Genomic DNA, 19,322 nt, shown 5'->3' with positions numbered 1-19,322 from the left:
CCAATTCTAGACAGGTGGTTTGGATAAATTCATCAATGAAGTGTCCAGTTATTTGTCCTATATCACACAACTAGCTCTTTTATATACATGTACACATGGAAAAACGTATTGCAACACCTTGATTTTTTAAACCTTGGAAAACCAGCCTCCTTTTTTGAATGGAGTATGATAAAATATTTGTATAACTATAATGAAACATTGTTAATGATAACATTGGCATTAAAACGAAGTAAAATTGTAAGAAAAAAAGTGTTTATTAACCATAATTTGGATAACAAAATGAATAAATTTTTGTACAGAAAAATGCACTTTTAAACTTTATCTGTAATTGAACTTTACAACATAAAACTTTTCAAAATAAATCTTATACATGATTGTTAACAACATGATTGATCGTTATTCGCCAAATAATCAATACTTTGTGCAGTCTCCATTCATACGGATAACCGATTCTTAACGTCTTCTCATGCCTGCCACCAATCGACAAATTTGTTGCTGAGGTAACCGCAACCTTTCCTGATAAAGTGAATTGTTTATTTCGTGAAGTTTTAGAACTGGGGTTTCCGTTTGCGCATTTTACGCCAAATAGTGTCCAATACATGCTCAACATGGTTTCAATCTGGGCAACGGTCAGGCCAAGGAAAATGAACCAACTTTCATTGGACAAATGGATCTTCCCCAAGATGCAAATTTTCAACATTTGTGAGCTCTACCCTATTTGACACGGACCACTTTATGTCTGTTCGTAAGCAAAGGTCCCCGAAATGGTCTTCTCGCATGATAACCAGTAGATATGAGTCGATTTCGAACAGTTCGTGTTTAAAGTCTATTGTATCACAACCACGCTCTTTCTCATGATTGTACTGTTTTCAAAGGGTTTCCTTCTGATCAACATTTATAGGTATAGGTTTTCCCTAGATGATGTTATAACGGATCTTTCTGATCTTGGTAGGTCTTTAACATCATTTATTGCCTGATGTTTATTTGCAAAACGACTTAAAGTGAAGTGGTGATGACCAACAATGTGTGCAATTTGTTGCAATAAAATACCTGCTTCTCTCATGTTGATAATCTGCAATAGTGCTGCAGTTGAGAGTTGCGGAGGACCCATCACATGGTGTCAATCACATAACTTTACAAACTTGTTTTGTAAAGTATTGAAAACAATGAGGATAGAAACAGCTGATTTATTGTTTACGGGTACAGTAGCTGTTTGTGCAGATTAGAACGTATCGAGTCGATATTTATTGATTAAAGTCAGGTGAGATTTAGATAAAGTTTAACAAGTTCTATTTTAATAATTGATACCACAAAACAATAAAAAGTGTTTTTTTAATTTGAATTTCAATTCCGGATTGCAATTCCTTTTTCAACGTGTATATATCCATTTGATTAGTTACGCTGATATGTGATTAGAAATCAATAATAATTATAACGGTCATCAACGTTATCATACACATCTTCAAATAGACTCTCATAAATTTGTATTTTCATTTAGTGAAAGTAACATTAGATGCATGTTTCATTGTTATACGTTATTTTGATTGGCTAAGAGAAATCTCGCGTCAATCTTCATTGCACGAATTATAGCATACATGATGACATTTGTTTCCACAATAAAGTGAACAGGTAAATAAAAGAAAAACTTAATAGTAATCGTGTTTTCATGATCATAGCGAAAACATGTAAATTTCAGTATTAAATGCTTCTTTAAGTAATTTCATAGGGTTGACAAGTGTTGACCGTGCGTTCATTTTAGAATGAAGCGCTGCCGCGATTCATACAAATTGTACTTCAGTCAACACTTCAATGAATTTACAAACAGAAGCATTAAATTCTTAAATGAAATGTTTACTTTTATACTGCCTAAATCTGCTATGATATTTCATTGAAGAAAAAATGTTTATTATATTCTTAAGATGTACACTTTTATTATGTTTTATGATTTATACTTTTTGTGTATATATAGATAATTAAAATGATATACCTATATATACATAACTCTTTTTAGAGTGGATCTTGTTTTATATGTGAAGTTGTAATACCTCAAATAGTGACGGCAATACACAACCAGGTACGTCTAGAAAAAGTGTAGAAAAGGACGATACTGAAAATAAAATGTTGAAAATAACTGACAAATCCCTGATATTCGTGAGTCAGAGAAGTTTCATTTTTCTGCTATCCATAATTTAAAAACCAATATTACTGTTAATATGCTGACTGAATGGAATCGGGTATTGAAGCGAAAAAAATTGCAAAAATTAAGTCTGCATTGGAAACTAAGTTTAAAGGCGAAGTTTTGAAAATGAAAAGAAGACATACAACAAAATTTTGACCGTATAAATGAAAAAAAAATAAATAATGTCCAGAAATCATACTATGATCTTGCCAAGAATTAAGAGAATGGATCCACAAACTCTAAAAGAACAGAAAACAAGAATTTAGAATATGACGCCCTCGAGAAAGATGACAACCAAATAACAAGAAATGGTATGACAATTCCCGACGTTAAGAGAAAGTCCGCGTCTAGAAAGCAAGGAAGGGAAAATAAAAATGGCATACTCATTGTTGAATTAGATCATGCAGCTCAGAAGAAAACAATATTTAGTCAGAAACGTAAACTAAAGAACAATGCCGGTTATAAGAAAGTTTATATTGACAATTTTATAGAAACAAGAATTGTCCAACACAACATGAGAACAATCATCAAAGAAATGGCAAAGGAACAATATATGGTATTTGTCGGCATCAGATTGGTACATAAACGTCATTTAGATATATTGCGGTTAGGTGTGTGCAACTATCGAGAATTGTTAACCCGCATAACCGACAATTCGACGTTCAGAAAGCTAGTCCTCTAACACTCTAATTGTCATATGCTGCTTGCAATTTGTGAATCGTTTCTACGAGAGGAAAAGAAACTCAGAATCCAAGGATATAAATGTATAGATCATACCATTACGAATCTGCATAGAAACTCAGTACGAGGATCTGGTGAAATGGGTGCTTTCATTCGTTCCGAGTTGTTTAACAAATCTGATATTGAAATACCAGATAGAAGTGTTGACGGAACATTGTGGATATATTTTATTGAAATTAGCGATCTTTTTTCTCTTGGAATATGCATATATTGGTGATTCTGACCCTTTTCAAAGATTTGATTTTCTATCCAATATAGATCAATATACCACTTTGTCTCATATTCGTATTTAGAAAAAATTCGCACATTTAATAAATGGGCATTCAAAAAGTCAGAATGCAAATAAATATGTTCAAACCCTTTATGTCATTTTTTAGTAGCAACAAACAAAAAAACTATGTCAATTTGACATGCTTTCATGCTATATCTGCCCTTGAATTTTTACTGAATAACATTTTTTTGTGTTCGCTTTGGAGATTCCGTATATCGTCAAGTCATCGGAATGCCAATGGGAACTAACTGTGCATCACTTATTGCGGACCTGTTTTTGTATTGTTAAGAGTTACAGTTTACGACTAAAATCAGCAAAGACCCATCATAACAACATTTGATACAAAAATTTATTAATGCTTTTAGATATTTGGCTGAAATATTGGCTCTCAATAATGACGACTTCAGTATGTATACTAAAGAAATTTATCCTGTTATCCTGTTGAACTAACTTTTAAAAAAAGCGAATACTAACAATGACCATTACCCTTCCTCGATCTTGATATCTATATCATAAACGGGAAGATTGATACAAAAATGTATGATAAAAGAAATATTTTTTCATTTCCTATCGTTAATTATCCATTTTTAGATGGTCACTATCTTACGGAGTTAACTTGTACGATTCGCTCGTGTATGTAACAACGTATTAGATTTTAGCGAGAAAAAAATTAATGTATTATTGAAAAATCATAACAGCAGAGTTATCACAAACAAGTCACAACATTTACTAAATTTTATCATCGGTACATGGACATCATTCGTAAAAATAGCTCAACATGTAGACATCTTATACGTTCAGGTATTTCACATCAATTGTTTTATGATAATATTCTTTTCAAAGCATAAAAATGTCAATATTCACTTCAAAAGCTAACAAAACCTTTAAACACATTTATTAAGAAGGGATATAGTTACGATACTGTTGTCAGGTCATTACAGATTGCATATTTTGGCTTTAATATTGATTAACTTATAAGGTCTTTTGATCGGAATTAAACATATTTATCCTAAAACTAGTTGTTGGCATGACACGGGTTATGTTCTTCTCATGTATTTTATGGTGGTATAACACTAAACCACTAACGAGGGGAATTGTGCTTGATATGCATATGATGAAGACATAATCTTTCAATCAGTTTAATTGAGATCTGGAGCTGGCATTTCAGTAACTGCTAGTAGTCCTTTGTTAATTTATGTATTATTGTCCTTTTGTTAAGTTTCTTTTATACCTATTCTGACATTGGACTCGGACTTCCCTTGTACTGAGTTTTACTATGCGTCGTGTTGTGCTTTGGTTTGTTCTTCATTGACTAGAGGTATAGGGGGAGAGTTGAGATGTTAAAAACATGTTTAACCCCGCCGCATTTCAGGAGTCCCTGGCTTTTATGAGTCTTGTATGATTTTAATTTTAATTTCTTGTGTATAACTCAGAGTTTAGTATGAAGTCCATTATTACTTTACTAGTAACATATTTGTAAGGGGCCAACTGAAGGACCCCTCCAGGTGTGGGAGTTTCTAGCTGTATTGAAGACCTATTGGCGGGCTGTATGGTCGGGTTGTTGTCTCATTTCCCATTTCCATTCTCAATTTTATATGGCACCAAAAATCAAGATCAATTAAACCGTATTCTAGATTTTAAAGTATTATAAATGTCAGATTCGTGAATTACCACCCTGAAAGTATCCCCGATCATTACATCTGATGTGATCTTAAATATGTAATGAACAAAATAGAAAATAGTGAGAAAACGATATTTAAGTCAGTAAATGGATCAAAAGCAATACCAAAAACGTTCCAAATGATTTTTGTACAGATGAAAGTGTGCAACAAATGGTACCAGACGCAATTACAAAAATAAGTTTTTATACTCCATTGAACCAGGGTATTGAAACTGCTTACAATGAATTCCTAGAGCTTGTCCAACGTGAAATGGGCAATAAATCAGTGGTGAAACAAATACAAAACAAAAGGTAGAAGTCTTAACGTATTGGAACCAAACACTACAGAATCAGTGAATTATGTCATGCGAATGTAAAAAAACAAATGCATGAAATTCCATGGATATCCACAACGTAATAAACTTGTGATAAATAGATATTGCTACGAGAGGAAAACTTTCGGTTAACTTAACCGTAAATCTAAAAGAAATTTAACCAGAAATTTAAAAGGAAGTTTAACATTCAGAAAGATAAAGATTTACAGGAGCAGGTGAATTCGAGTTGCAAGCGTGATTTTTGGAGAAGTAAAGGAAACTTGGTGTTGCTAACGAAATAACTGAAAATATACCATGGAAAATAGTGAACGTGGATTCCATGATTATAGCCCTATTCACAAACAAAACAAAGCCGGAAATCCAATGTTTTCTATAAAATTTAAAAATATAAATTATCATATAATAATATAATAAGTCGAAAGTTTTGGTATCATCTGATCTTCCACGATCCATTTCACGATTTTCAAAAAGAGGTACACGATCTTTCACGATCCAAAAAATGTGTTGTTGGGTAAATATTTCAATTTTCTGATTATGGTAACACAAATTAACAGTAAGACCCATTGGAATCATTAAAATGAAATGATATTTTTCAAACAAAAGTTGTTTATTGATTCGAATATGAAAAAAATCAAGTTTGTTTACATATATGATGTCATTGACATATCGAGGAACAATCTGCCTTTTGTAGATTTGTAAATAAAAAACGGTTTACTTTTAAACCTTGATTTAACTATGATCACTATGTTGAACAATTTTGACAGAGTTTTTTTGTAAATTTGTCTGTATTATTCATTATATTAGATTTTTAAATGACCTTGCATATGTCTTCTCGTGAAGATTTAATTCACGATCCTTTTCCAGAGCTTTCTCGATCCAATCGTAAAAATTGACCCTAATGGTATAAATTAAAGACTCGAACACTGTGATAAGCCCTTGTTTAAATATCACATGTTAAGATAGCTTCGTTGTTATTACATATGTAAAATTTTCTGAATCCATATATATCGTATAAGGTAACTAGGAAACTATATTACTTATATAACATATAAAATGATAAATAGGATCGGTTAAGAATTATTCAAATAAGAGAATTGATTAATATTTTTCATTTTGACTTTCCACACGGAGCAACATTGTAAAAGTAAAATAGTATATTTGAATAAGTTGTTTATTATTAAAAACAACACGCTTTATGATTTATGCGTTCGAAGCGTTTTTGTTTTGTGAATGTAACTTTATCAGGAACTCTCAAAGCCAATGATTTATCAGAACCGAATCAATTGAAGAGATATGACCAAAAAAGAACCTAGATAAAGACAAATCCATCTAAGGCCAACTTTGCTTTAGGGATTTGAAACCTAAGTGTCTCTATAATTTCAAAATAAATAAACGGACAATTTTAGATACAATTGCTATATATCATGCCAGAACACAAGTACTGACAACTGCACTGATAATACAGTTGAGGACAGATATGTATACATAACATGACATTTTTTTTATATCGGATGTATTATCAGCCCAAAAGCCGCCGATTTGAGGAACGAACGTCGATTAGAGGACGGATCTCAATCTGAGTCTAAAATATATAATCTGAATAACATCGACCATCAGTATCATTGCACAATAAACGTCCGATTTGACAACAGATTTGTTCAATATACCAACAGGGTCGTATGTTTTATTTTCCTTGTTTTGTATTTTTTAAAATTACCTGGTTTGCAGCTACGAGTTGAACATTCATGGCCTTGTAATCCTTGTCTGCAGTCTACGCAACCCCGAGTTCTGTCTTTATATGCATCACCGGTGCAGTAGAATTTATAATGCACTTTTAAACTGAAAACAATAGAATTGATTATTAAAGAGAACAAATCACACGGAAAGAGAGAGAAAAATCTAAATACCACTGATTGTCTTTCTAAATATCGACAAACACTGTCCATCTATAAAAACAACCGAAGTATACATAAAAGTGACAACAAAAAGGGGTTTTCAGATGTTTCTAAAAGCAGTCATGATTCTAATTTGTCAAAATCATCCTCCTTCACGCCACATGAATTTCACAATCCTAAAAATTGGAAACCATTATAAGGATGACTCGCTGTTTTTTAAGCTCTTGAAAAACGATTAACGGCATCATTACCATCCTAATATGTCAGTTGTATTGTGAAAAATAAAAAAACATAATTTACTAGCTATTGACCATCGTTAAATGTTATTTTAGGCGTTGCTTTATAAAAACTATTGTGTGATCGGTTGTCACGGGAGATTTTCGAAAGTTTCTAAAACATAAAAAAAAAAAAAATAATCAAATATTTCGTGTAAGCAAAATAAACATATCAGAGGTTAAATCAGTGTTAAGTTCAAATATAATCTTCAATCAATCCTAATTCTATCTTATTTTTGAGATATAGTTTTAGTCATTCAAATGTGACGTAATTTTGTGTGTGCTGGTTTAAAATTTCAAATGTGACGTCATTTTGTGTGCCTTTTCACCACTTCGTATGTGACGTCACTTTTTCATTTTTTGCGTTGAGGCCTTGACTAAGACGGGTGTGTCTATTTTTTGTGTTGGTTTGTGTAATGTATCTGGTTTTTGTTTTCTGTAATTAGTTAATACTTCAGTTTTATCATGTATATCTTTTATATTCATTTGATAAAATTTACTGTTTGCAATAGAATCAATTATTCTAAATAATAAGGATGTTCTATTCCAAGCAGAAAATCCTAGCCGTATTAGGCACAACCTTTTTTTAACTTTTGATCCTTGTGGACGAGGCGCGCTTCTGGCGTATTGAATTTTAAGCCTGGTGCCTTTTGTTATCTACTATTCATATGTTTCTTTATCTAATATGTTCTCCTATTTATTTGTATTGTAGTCCTGTAATGTTATGTTGCCATTTTAATGTTATATTTAACATTGCCATTAAAGCGGGAGGTTTGGCATGCCACAAAACCAGGTTCAACCAACCATTTTTTTCTTTAAAAAATGTCCTGTACCAAGTCAGGCATACATAGATAAGATTGCAGAAGAGGCTGAAAATGCATCTAAAGTTGGAGAAATGGGAAAGCTATATAACATTACAAAACAACTTAGTGGCAGGGTAAAATACCAACAGTACTAACATTAAAGATAAAGATGGTCAGACAATATGCAAATTTGATAAACAACTGGAAAGATGGAAAGAGCATTTTGAACAGGTGTTGAATAAGCCTGAACCAGAAATTTCAGTTGACAGGACAGAGGAAGCTCAACCACCAATAGAAAAAAAATGGGACCCATAACAGATTATGAGATCAAAGCAGCCATTAACAAACTTTAAAACAACAAGGCTCCTGGTGTAGATGGCTTCCAGCAGAAGTACTAAAATCAGACATAAATTTCAACGTGAACATCCTACGTGATTTACTGAATGAAATATGGGAAAAGAAATACTACCTACTCAGTGGAAAGATGGTATCACCATAAAACTACCTTACAGATTGTAACAACTGGCGTGGAATTACTTTACTAGCAGTGCCTGGTAAGATACTTTGTAGAATAATTCTAGAACGAATCAAAGACAAAATCGATATCATTCTACGGGAAGAGCAAAGTAAATTTAGAACAAACTGTGCATGTATAGATAACATCCTCATACTGAGAAATATTATAGAACAGGCACTAGAATGGAGGTCACCCATATATATAAATTATGTGGATTTCGAAAAAGCATTTGATAGCGTCCTTAGAGAGTCTCTTTGGTACATCATGAGTATGTATGGAATTCCAACGAAAATAATTAGCATCATTATGGAAATGTATGATGGTTTTAGATGTGTAGTCAGACATGATGGAAAACTATCAGATTGGCTTTTAATAACATCTGGAGTAAGACAGGGATGGTGGTTTTTAATAACATCTGAAGTAAGACAGGGATGCTTAATATCTCCTTTTCTTTTTATATTAGTGGTTGACTGGGTAATGAAGAATACAACAACTGAAAATCATGGTATACAGTGGGGACTAACAACATTTTTAGAGGACATGGACTTTGCTGACGATATCAGCATCTTTTCTCATACACATGAACACATGCAGAAAAAGACAGATAAAGTTACATCAGAGGCAGCAAAAGTCGGACTAAAGATTAATGCAAAGCAAACTAAGGTGATGACAATATATACTAAGAACAAAAAAGCAATAACTGTGAATGGAAAAGAACTGGAACAAGTAAACTCATTCAACTATCTTGGTAGTAGAGTTAATGCAGAAGGATATATTGAAGAAATTAACATCCGTATTGGCAAAGCACCTTCTGCATTCAAAAACCTAAATAACATTTGGAAAAACAACAAAATATCCAAAAAGACAAAGATCAGATTGTATGTGAGCAATGTTAGATTAGTTCTGTTGTACAGTTCAGAAACATGGAGAACAACCAAAAAAGTAGAAAGTCGAATTAGAGGATTCGAAGGACGTTGTTTGAGACGAATAATTAACATTAGTTGGCCAAGTGTAGTTTCAAACAGTGAACTAACAGAAAGAACAGGTGTGAAGAATATAGGGAACGAGATCATGAGAAGGCGATGGAAATATATATTGGACATATACTGCGAATGGATAACAACCGGCATGTGAAAAAGGTATTGGCATGGACACCACAAGGGACAAGAAAGCCTGGAACACCGAAAGGCATATGGAGAAGAGATATAGCAGCAGAGATAAAAAGACATGGTTACACTTGGAATCAAATAGAGAAGATCGCGAAAGATAGAACGAGTTGGAGGTTCCTTGTTGATGCCTTATGTGTTCAAGAACATGAAGAGGATTAAGTTAGTAAGTACCAAGTCAGGAATATGGCTATTGTTATATTATAGTTCGTTTCTGTGTGTTTTACATTTTAACGTTGTGTCGTTTGTTTTCTCTTATATTTGAGTGTGAATTTACATTACTTTATGACGTGTCACTGTACTTTTCTATCCCAAATTCATGTGTTTGGTTTTGATGTTATATTTGTTATTCTCATCGGTTTCTCTGTGTGTTACATTTTAATGGTGTGTCGTTTTTCTCCTCTTATATTCAATGCGTTTCCTCAGTTTTAGTTTGTTACCCCAACTTTGTTTTTTGTCCATCGATTTACGAGTTTTGAACAGCGGTATACTACTGTTGCCTTTATTTACAGACTAATTACGCTAGATAACGCACAGATAAACCAATACACCGCATAGTCAGCTATAAAAGAGTAGCGAAAGATACCAGAGGGACAGTCAAACTCATACATCGAAAATAAACTGACAACTCCACGGTCATCAGAACAGGTAACCGCCCAAAATTACCAAGATAAAACAATTCAAATGAGAAAACCAACGGCCTGATTTATGTATTGCAATATGCATTTTGTTTAAATTAATTATCAGTATTTAGTTCTGATATAATCTTAAATCAATCCTAATTCTATCTCACTTTGATAGTTTTTCATATTTGACGTCATGCTGTTTCTAAATTTCATAAATTCAAATGTGGCATAACGTTTGTACCTTTTCGCCATCGTATGTGACGTCACATTTTTGTAATTACGTTGACGCCTGGACTGATTCGGGTGTGTCTATTCTGTGTTAAACTTTAATAGCATTATGTATTCGGGTTTAGTTTTCTGTAATTAGTTAATACTTCAGTTTCATTATGTATATCTCTTTCATATTCATTTGTTAAAATTTACTGTTTGCAATAGCATGAATTGTTCTATATAATAAGGATGTTCTTATCCCGGGCATAAAAACAATGCCGTATTTGGCAAAACCTTTTCAACTTTTGATCTTCAGTGCTGTACAACTTTGTACCTTTTTCACTTTCGATCTTTTATATCTGGGCGTTATGTATTCGGGATTAGTTTTCTGTAATTAGTTAATACTTCAGTTTCTTTATGTATATCTCTTTCATATTCATTTGATAAAATTTACTGTTTGCAATAGCATGAATTGTTCTATATAATAAGAATGTGCTTATCCCGGGCATAAAAACAATGCCGTATTTGGCGAAACCTTTTCAACTTTTTATCTCCAGTGCTGTACAACTTTGTACTTTTTTCACTTTCGATCTTTTATTTCTGGTCATCACTTGTAAGTCCTGTGTGGACAAGGCGCGTTTTTGGCGTATTGAATTTTAAACCTGATGCTTTTTGTTATCTATTAATCATGTTTTTCTTTGTCTAATATGTTCTCCTATTTATTTGTATTGTAGTCCTGTAATATTATGTTGTCATTTCAATGTTATATTTAACTTTGCCATTAAAGTGCGAGGTTTGGCATGCCACAAAACCAGGTTCAACCCACCACTTTTATTCCCCTTTAAAAGTGTCCTGTACCAAGTCAGGAAGATGGCCATTGTTATATTATTGTTCGTTTCTGTGTGTGTTGCATTTTAACGTTGAGTCGTTTGTGTTTTCTCTTATTTTTGAGATATTGAGATCAGACGTAGCACGGTACTTGTCTATCCCAAATTCATGTATTTGGTTTTCATGTTATATTTGTTATTCTCGTGGTGTTTTGTCTGATGCTTGGTCCGTTTCTGTGTGTGTTACGTTTCGGTGTTATGTCTTTGTTCTCCTCTTATATTTAATGCGTTCCCCTCGGTTTTAGTTTGTTACCCCGATTTTGTTTTTTGTCCCTGTATTTATGAGTTTTGAACAGCGGTATACTACTGTTGCCTTTATTTATGTACAAAATTATGAACGATTCAAACACAAAATTTGTATGATATACTGCAACAAACGACAACCACTGAATTACAGGTTCTTGACTTGGGACAGGCAGATACAGAATGTACACTGAAACCACAACACGGAAATTAGATCAATACGAACACTACCTCATATAACACTGTTAAGGATAAAGGCAAAGGATAATACATTGTAATTGAGGAGCTACACTACATAATCCTTGTTTTCTAAAAGAAGTTTGAAAGGTGGTACCAAAATTTCCTTGTTTATACTTTATAGAGAGAAAAAATTAATTAATAAAAGATGTGAAGTATGCAAGAAAACAGAATTTGGTGGTTTTAAAAATGAATTATCCATTCTGCCTCAAGAATTAAAATTTTCCAAACCGATAGAGTGTATGATTTAAAAAAAAACAATCAACAAGGTAATCTTCTAAACAATTAACAGAATTATTTCCAAAACAGACGACAGATTAATTTGCAAAAACAACGGTCAGGGAAAACTTTAAAAACAATAGGCAGAGTGATTATAAAAACACAAAGCTATATAATTCTGAAAACAAAACAAAAAACGTTATTTTACAAAACAATAAACATAGTCATTTAGAAAAAAACCAGAATAGTTTCCAAAACAATAGACCGGATAAAGGAGTAGGTTCGATATGGCCCTTAAGTTGCCCCCTTTTTTTTTTAGCTTAAATTTCAAATTGGGATTTATTGATTTATATCACAATGAATAATAGATAATTCTGTGACTAGAAAGGAAATAAGCTTTTGTTGTAAATTTACGTCCCTGCGTTTTTATTCAGGACTTCACAAATAGTACTCATTTTAATTTTCCACAAAAATAATGAAAAAGGGTAAATTTCCATTGAATATTTGGACAGGAACCAAAGAGTACATACGTCGACAAAAAAGATCTTTGACAATAATGTTTGTAAAGACATTTTACATGTTTTACGTGAATATTTAGGTTGTCGACGACTGCGCTCTATTTTTCCTGATCTAAAATTTGGCTGAAATCCGGCCGAATTTGTAAAATTTCGTCAAAATCCCTTATTTGACCTAAATAAACTCACCATAGATACCAGATATAAATTTGTTTTTACGCCACACGCGCGTTTTGTCTACAAAAGACTCTTCAGTGACGGTCGATTCCAATAAAGTAAAAAAGGCCAAATAAAGTACGAAGTTGAAGAGCATTGAGGACCAAAACTACTAAACGTTTTGGCAAATACAGCTAAGGTACATAGTTTTTAAAGGTACCAGACTTATAGTTTAATACGCCAGACGCGCGTTTCGTCTACATAAGACTCATCAGTGACGCTCATATCAAAATAGTTATAAAACAAAACAAGTACAAAATAATCTATTACTGAGGTAGAAAAGATTTAGTATGATAAAATTCAAAAGTTTTTAAACAGTTAAGCACAATAGTGCTAACTATTTGGCTGGTGATACTATCGTGGAATTTAAACGACACCTGCAGTAGCATCGACCCAGTGGTTGTTAATAAACTTATCATAGATACCAGGATTAAATTTTGGTTTTATGCCAGACGCGCGTTTCGTCTACAAAAGAGTCATCAGCTCGAATGTAACTAACTGGAATGTAAAAATCAACGCTTTAGAATAAAACTATGACAGAAATTGTTCTATAAATCTTTCTCACTTGTCTTTAAGTCAACTTAAAACATTTTTTATCTGTATCATTGAACTTTATAGTTGGATCCAAATATGACCCTTACAGAAGTTTCTCCAAATAAACAAAAATGGACAGGGTAAATTCGAAAACAATAGAGAGAGTAATTTCCAAAACAATAGACAGTGTTATTTCCAAACCAATAAACAGAATAATTTCCAAACCAAAAGGGAAAGTTCACTCTAAAACTATAGATAGGATAATTTCCAAAACAAAAGACAGGATAATTTCCAAAACAATGGACAGGATAATTTACAAAACAATAGACAGTGTTATTTCCAAAACAATGGACAGGGTAATTTAAAAAAAAAATCAGAGTAATTTCAAAAAATAATAGACAGGGTTATTTACACAACAATAGGCTTGATAATTTGCTAAAACAATAGACAGAGAAATATCCAAAACAAAAGACAGGGTAATTTCTAAACCAATAGACAGGGTTATTTAATAACAATAGATAGGAAAATTTTTCAAAACAATGAACAGAATGATTTACAAAACAATAAACAGAGTTATTTCGAAAGCAATGGCCAAGCTATTTGTTAAAGTAAACAACAGTTTAAATGGCAAAAAAAAGTTCTTTTCAAAATAATAGACATGAGAATCTCAAAAAAGAATAGACATTTTATTTTCTTAAAAAAAAAGACAGGGTTATTTCCATACAATAAACAAGATGGTTTCTAAAACTAGACCGGATAATTCAAAAACAATAGACAGAATATTTTCTGAACTGATAAATACGAATATTCAAAAACAACAGATTTTGATAAAAGTTTTAAAATATAGAAATTCCGATTTTTTTTTAATGTATTGGACCGAATAAGGCTTGTCAATAGTTTTAAACGTGTCCTTTATTAAAAGAATATATTATATGATATATATGTGAAGTTATTTTCACCAAATGAAGGTTTTCGAGCCACTGATGGCCCAAAAAGCTACAGAACAAATGATGCAAAATCATGCTTTCTGGGTGTTCTGAAGACCCTTTCTTAATCTGAAAATGCAAGTTTTGTTTTAATGATTTTATGACAATATTTTGGTCTCAAAGTAAAATGTTTAAATTCAGTGGAAGATTTAAGTTTCTAGGGACAACATCAAAAGACCAATGTGCATGATAAAGCAAAAATGGAATTCACATACACAAGTCTGTGGCTGCAGTTTTTTCTTTTGAACTCATGATCAAGTTCATAACAAAATTATTAGATTACAAAAGGAATGTAACACTAACAGAATACAGAAGGGCAATCAATTAACAAAAGACAAATAAATAAGAAACATTGATCCCGCAAAATCAAGGCTATGTCTGAGGAAAAACAGAACTTGCTTCTTGCTAGGCACTCGCTATTTTGACATGGAGACTAGCGTTTGGTTTTGGAATTTCCTACATGAGGCATTTGCCTCAATGTAGTAACGGCCATGTTAATTAAAATAAAAGTGAGGTTAGGTTTCCTGAGACAATATACCTCAAGTTAAATGAAACCAATTTTCTGACATTTCAAGTATATTTATATAATATTTATACTTTTATTATTAAAAAAATTGGGAAGTGTTTCCCGATTTATTTGGGGAAAAAAGATGAATTTATGAAGAATCTGGTGCCATCTCATACTTTCGATTACACCTGCTGAGTTATTTATTTTCAATACATTGCAAGTCAGGTAATTTATTTTCAAACTACCACAGAACAAACCATTTTTTTTTGTGATTATCAAGGCTGAGTTATTTTCAAAATCCTCCTGCCCCCAACCCCACCCCACCCCTGAATATCAAATGGTCGTCCCCTATGTTCTCCAGTCATCAATTTGGATTTCGTTTAAATCATAGAACGTCTTATTTATTTTAAAAACACTTGTCATCAAATGCTTGAAAAAAAATAAGATAAAGCTTGTTTTGTATATTTGCGAGGCGCTTTTGACTCTGTTTGGCACACTCACGTGTTGTATGAATTGATAAATGATGGTGTTGGTGTGAGTTTCATTTTATTTTGAAAAAAATGTATAGCTTATCACAGTCCGCACTGAAGATTATTTTTGAACACGCTTTTTTCCAATTATTAGAGGTGTAAGACAAGGGGACAGTTTAAGTCCTACTTTTTAGCTCACCTGGTCCGAAGACCCAAGTGAGCTATTCTCATCACTTGGCGTCCGTCGTCCGTCGTCGTCGTTAACTTTTTACATTTTGAACTTCTTCTAGAGAACCACTGAATAGAATGGAACCAAATATGGCATGAATGTTCATTATGGGGTGCTGTCCAAGTGTTGTTACTTTGTAACCGACCCATCACTCAATATGGCCGCCATCGGGGGAGTTTGTTAAACATAGAAACCTATGGAAAATACATACAAATGTCTTCTTTTAGAGACCCATTGAATTGAATGAAAGCAAATATAGCAATATTAAACCAAAGTTGGTCTCAAACATCATTTTATCTTTTTTCATATTATTTCCAAAAACCAAGAAGAGTCAGGTTTTTTTTAAATTGTTATATTACTGATTTGCAGAATACAGATACACACCAAGGATTTCAAAACGCGTTAGACAAACAAAATAAATATTGCATTCAATAGCAGTTGAGTGTAAATACAAACGAGACTAAAATTCTTGTTTTTCAGAATATTTATCAACAATCTCGACCCCTCTTGTTCAATGATAAATTTTTGACTGAGGTTTATGAAATTTCTAGGGAATATTATTATATTAACTATAGAGAAATTTTACAAAAAAAGTTACGGTCATCTTTTAAAATTACGCCCCTCTTGTGTCGGTTACGACCATCATCCAAAATACTATAATTGTAGGTACGACTATCACACATTTAAATTTCCGACCATCACGCTTGAATTTTTGAATGACTATTTTATGAAAATTGGAATGATTTTATGTATCAAATTTTGTTTAAATTTCAATGCACTCACGATAAGTGTATATGAGACGAGCGGTGTGGCTTAAATGAAACTTTTTCTGCACGAAAATTGGAAAACAAAAACTGATCCCTAGAGTTGTCTCCCATGTTCGGATGGTCGTGACTTTTAGTTACGACCATCCGCTTACCACCAGTGAAATACGACTCGCAAATATAAGCTGTTTGTTAATAATAAGATACAGGTATTTGATGTCCATTGTAAGATCAAACCTAGAAAAAAACACTATCATCCGTTCTACTATGTAAACATCTTCATTCAATATCGCGTTATGCCCCTCAGAGTTATTTCCATGAGTGAATACTTTTTGAAGAAAGTGCCCGTAAACTATCCGAACAAAACGAAGAATGAAGTACAAAAGAAAACAACTCAATTCCTGAAAAATTGAAGAGAGTTTGAACAAAATGATTTACGTAGCATGTGTAACAACTAATAACATTGATATCGACTACTTATAAAGTCCTTATGGATTAACTAAAGTTATTTTTTCACGTTACAATGCCAGATGTTGGTAGTTTGATGAGAGGGAAAGATTCTTTATACATACCTGTAGATCCAAGATATTATATATATCATCCGGCACGTCATCAAATATGGATGGTTGTACATATACAAAACAATATAGTCTATTTCTTTCATTTCAAAATTGCAGCCTTTCAAGAATTTTTTTTTATTCCGTACCAAAAGAACGTTTAAAATCACATATTCTTATCTATAGTTATCTAATTTGTTTCAGAAATGCTCAAGTACATGGATGATTTTGTCTTATTATGTTGAAGAAATTTGACTTTTCATGTGTATGGTAATCTTGTTTAAGTCAAAATGGACAAATTTGTACAAACATATGTCTTTAAAGAACAAACAGTTATCAAAGTTACCAGGATTTTAATTTAGTAATTACTTTATTTACACAGGACGCGCGTTTCGTCTATATAAGACGCATCAGTGACGCTCATATCAAAATAGCTGTAAAGCCAAACAAGTACAAAGTCGAAGAGCATTGCTGAGGATCAAAAATTCCAAAACGTTTTGTCAAATAAGGCTACGGTAATATTTTCCTTGGGTACCAGGGTTATAATTTAATACGCCAGACGCGCGTTTTGTCTATATAAGAGACTCATCAGTGACGCTCATTTCAAAATAGTTATAAAGCCAAAACAAATACAAAATTGAAGAACATCGATATCCAAAATATAAAAACGTTTTGCCAAATACGGCCAAGTTAAACTGTTCCTGGGGTAGAAAAAGCCTTAGTTTTTTTCAAAAAATTCAAAATTTGTAAACAGGAAATTTATGAAAGTGACCACATAATTGATTTTCATGTCAACACCGAAGTGGTGACTACTGGGCTGGTGACACCCTCTGGGGCGAAACGTCCACCAGCAGTGGCATCTACTCAGTGGTGTTATTAGTTATCAAAGTTACCAGGGATATAATTTAATACGCCAGACGCGCGTTTTGTCTATATAAGACTCATCAGTGACGCTCATATAAAAAAAGTTATAAAGCCAAAACAAGTACAAAGTTGAAGAACATCGAGGATCCAAAATTCACATACATTTTGCCAAATACGACTAAGGTAATCTATTCCTTGGGTAAGGAAAATCCTTATTTTTTCGAAAAAATCAAAGTTTTGTAAACAGGAAATTTATAAAAATGACCACATAATTGATGTTCATGTCAACATCGAAGTGCTGACTACTGGGCTGGTGACACCCTCTTGGACGAAAATCCACCAGCAGTGGCATCTACCTAGTGGTGTTCTAGTTATCAAAGTTACCAGGGTTATAATTTAATACGCTAGACGCGCGTTTTGTCTATATAAGACTCATCAGTGACGCTCATATTAAAATAGTTATAAAGCCAAAACAAGTACAAAGATGAAGAACATCGAGGATCCAAAATTCAAAAATGTTTTGCCAAATACGGCTAAGTTAAACTATTCCTGTGGTAAGAAATTCCTTACTTTTTTCCGAAAAATTCAAAGTTTTGTAACAGGAAATTTATAAAAGTGACCAAATAATTGAGATTCATGTCAACATCGAAGAGCTGACTACTGGTCTGGTGATACCCTCGGGGACTAAACGTCCACCAGCAGTGGCATCGACCCAGTGGTGTAAATAGTTATCAAAGTTACTAGGAGTATACTTTAGTATACCAGACGCGCGTTTCGTCTAAATCGGACTCATCAATGACGCTCATATCAAAATAGTTATAAAGCCAAACAAGACATAATATAAACAGCATTGAGGATTCAAAATTCAAAAACGTTCTGCCAAATACAGCTAAGGTAATCTATTCCTGGGGTAAGAGAAGCCTTAGTTTTTCGACAAAATCAAAGTTTGGTAAACAGGAAATTTATAAAAATGACCACCGAAGTGCTGACTACTGGGATGGTGACACCCTCTGGGACGAAACGTCCACCAGGAGTGGCATCTACCCAATGGTGTTATAGTTATCAAAATTACCAGGGTTATAATTTAATACGCCAGACGTGCGTTTTGTCTATATAAGACTCATCAGTGACGCTCGTATCAAAATAGTTAAAAAGCCAAAACAAGTACAAAGTTGAAGAACATTGAGGATCCAAAATACCAAAACGTTTTGCCACGACTAAGTTAATCTATTCCTGGGATAAAAAATTCCTTTTTTTTTTCGAAAAATTCAAAGTTTTGTAAACAGGAAATTTATAAAAATGACCACATAATTGATATTCATGTCAACATCGAAGTAAAATTGAGAAAGAAAATTGGGAATGTGTCCAAGCGACAACAACCCGAGTGCTGACTACTGGGCTGGTGATACCCTCGG

At 32.8% G+C, this 19,322-nt stretch overlaps 1 protein-coding gene across 1 annotated transcript in view; it reads right to left on the bottom strand.

The window, feature by feature from the left end:
* The window catches only part of LOC139511137 (fibropellin-1-like), a 28,502-nt gene extending 19,734 nt beyond the window's left edge, over positions 1-8,768 (bottom strand). The window contains exons 1-2 of the mRNA XM_071297710.1: positions 8,665-8,768; positions 6,904-7,025 (exon numbers count right to left, since the gene is read on the bottom strand). Coding sequence (XP_071153811.1) covers positions 6,904-7,025; positions 8,665-8,768 — 226 coding nt within the window. The remainder of the gene's footprint in view (positions 1-6,903; positions 7,026-8,664) is intronic.
* Between the last annotated feature and the right edge of the window lie 10,554 nt (positions 8,769-19,322).

Source organism: Mytilus edulis, chromosome 2, assembly GCF_963676685.1.
Source record: "Mytilus edulis chromosome 2, xbMytEdul2.2, whole genome shotgun sequence".
In the NCBI taxonomy this organism is placed as follows: domain Eukaryota; kingdom Metazoa; phylum Mollusca; class Bivalvia; order Mytilida; family Mytilidae; genus Mytilus; species Mytilus edulis.
This window is presented reverse-complemented; position numbering and strand designations above follow the sequence as displayed.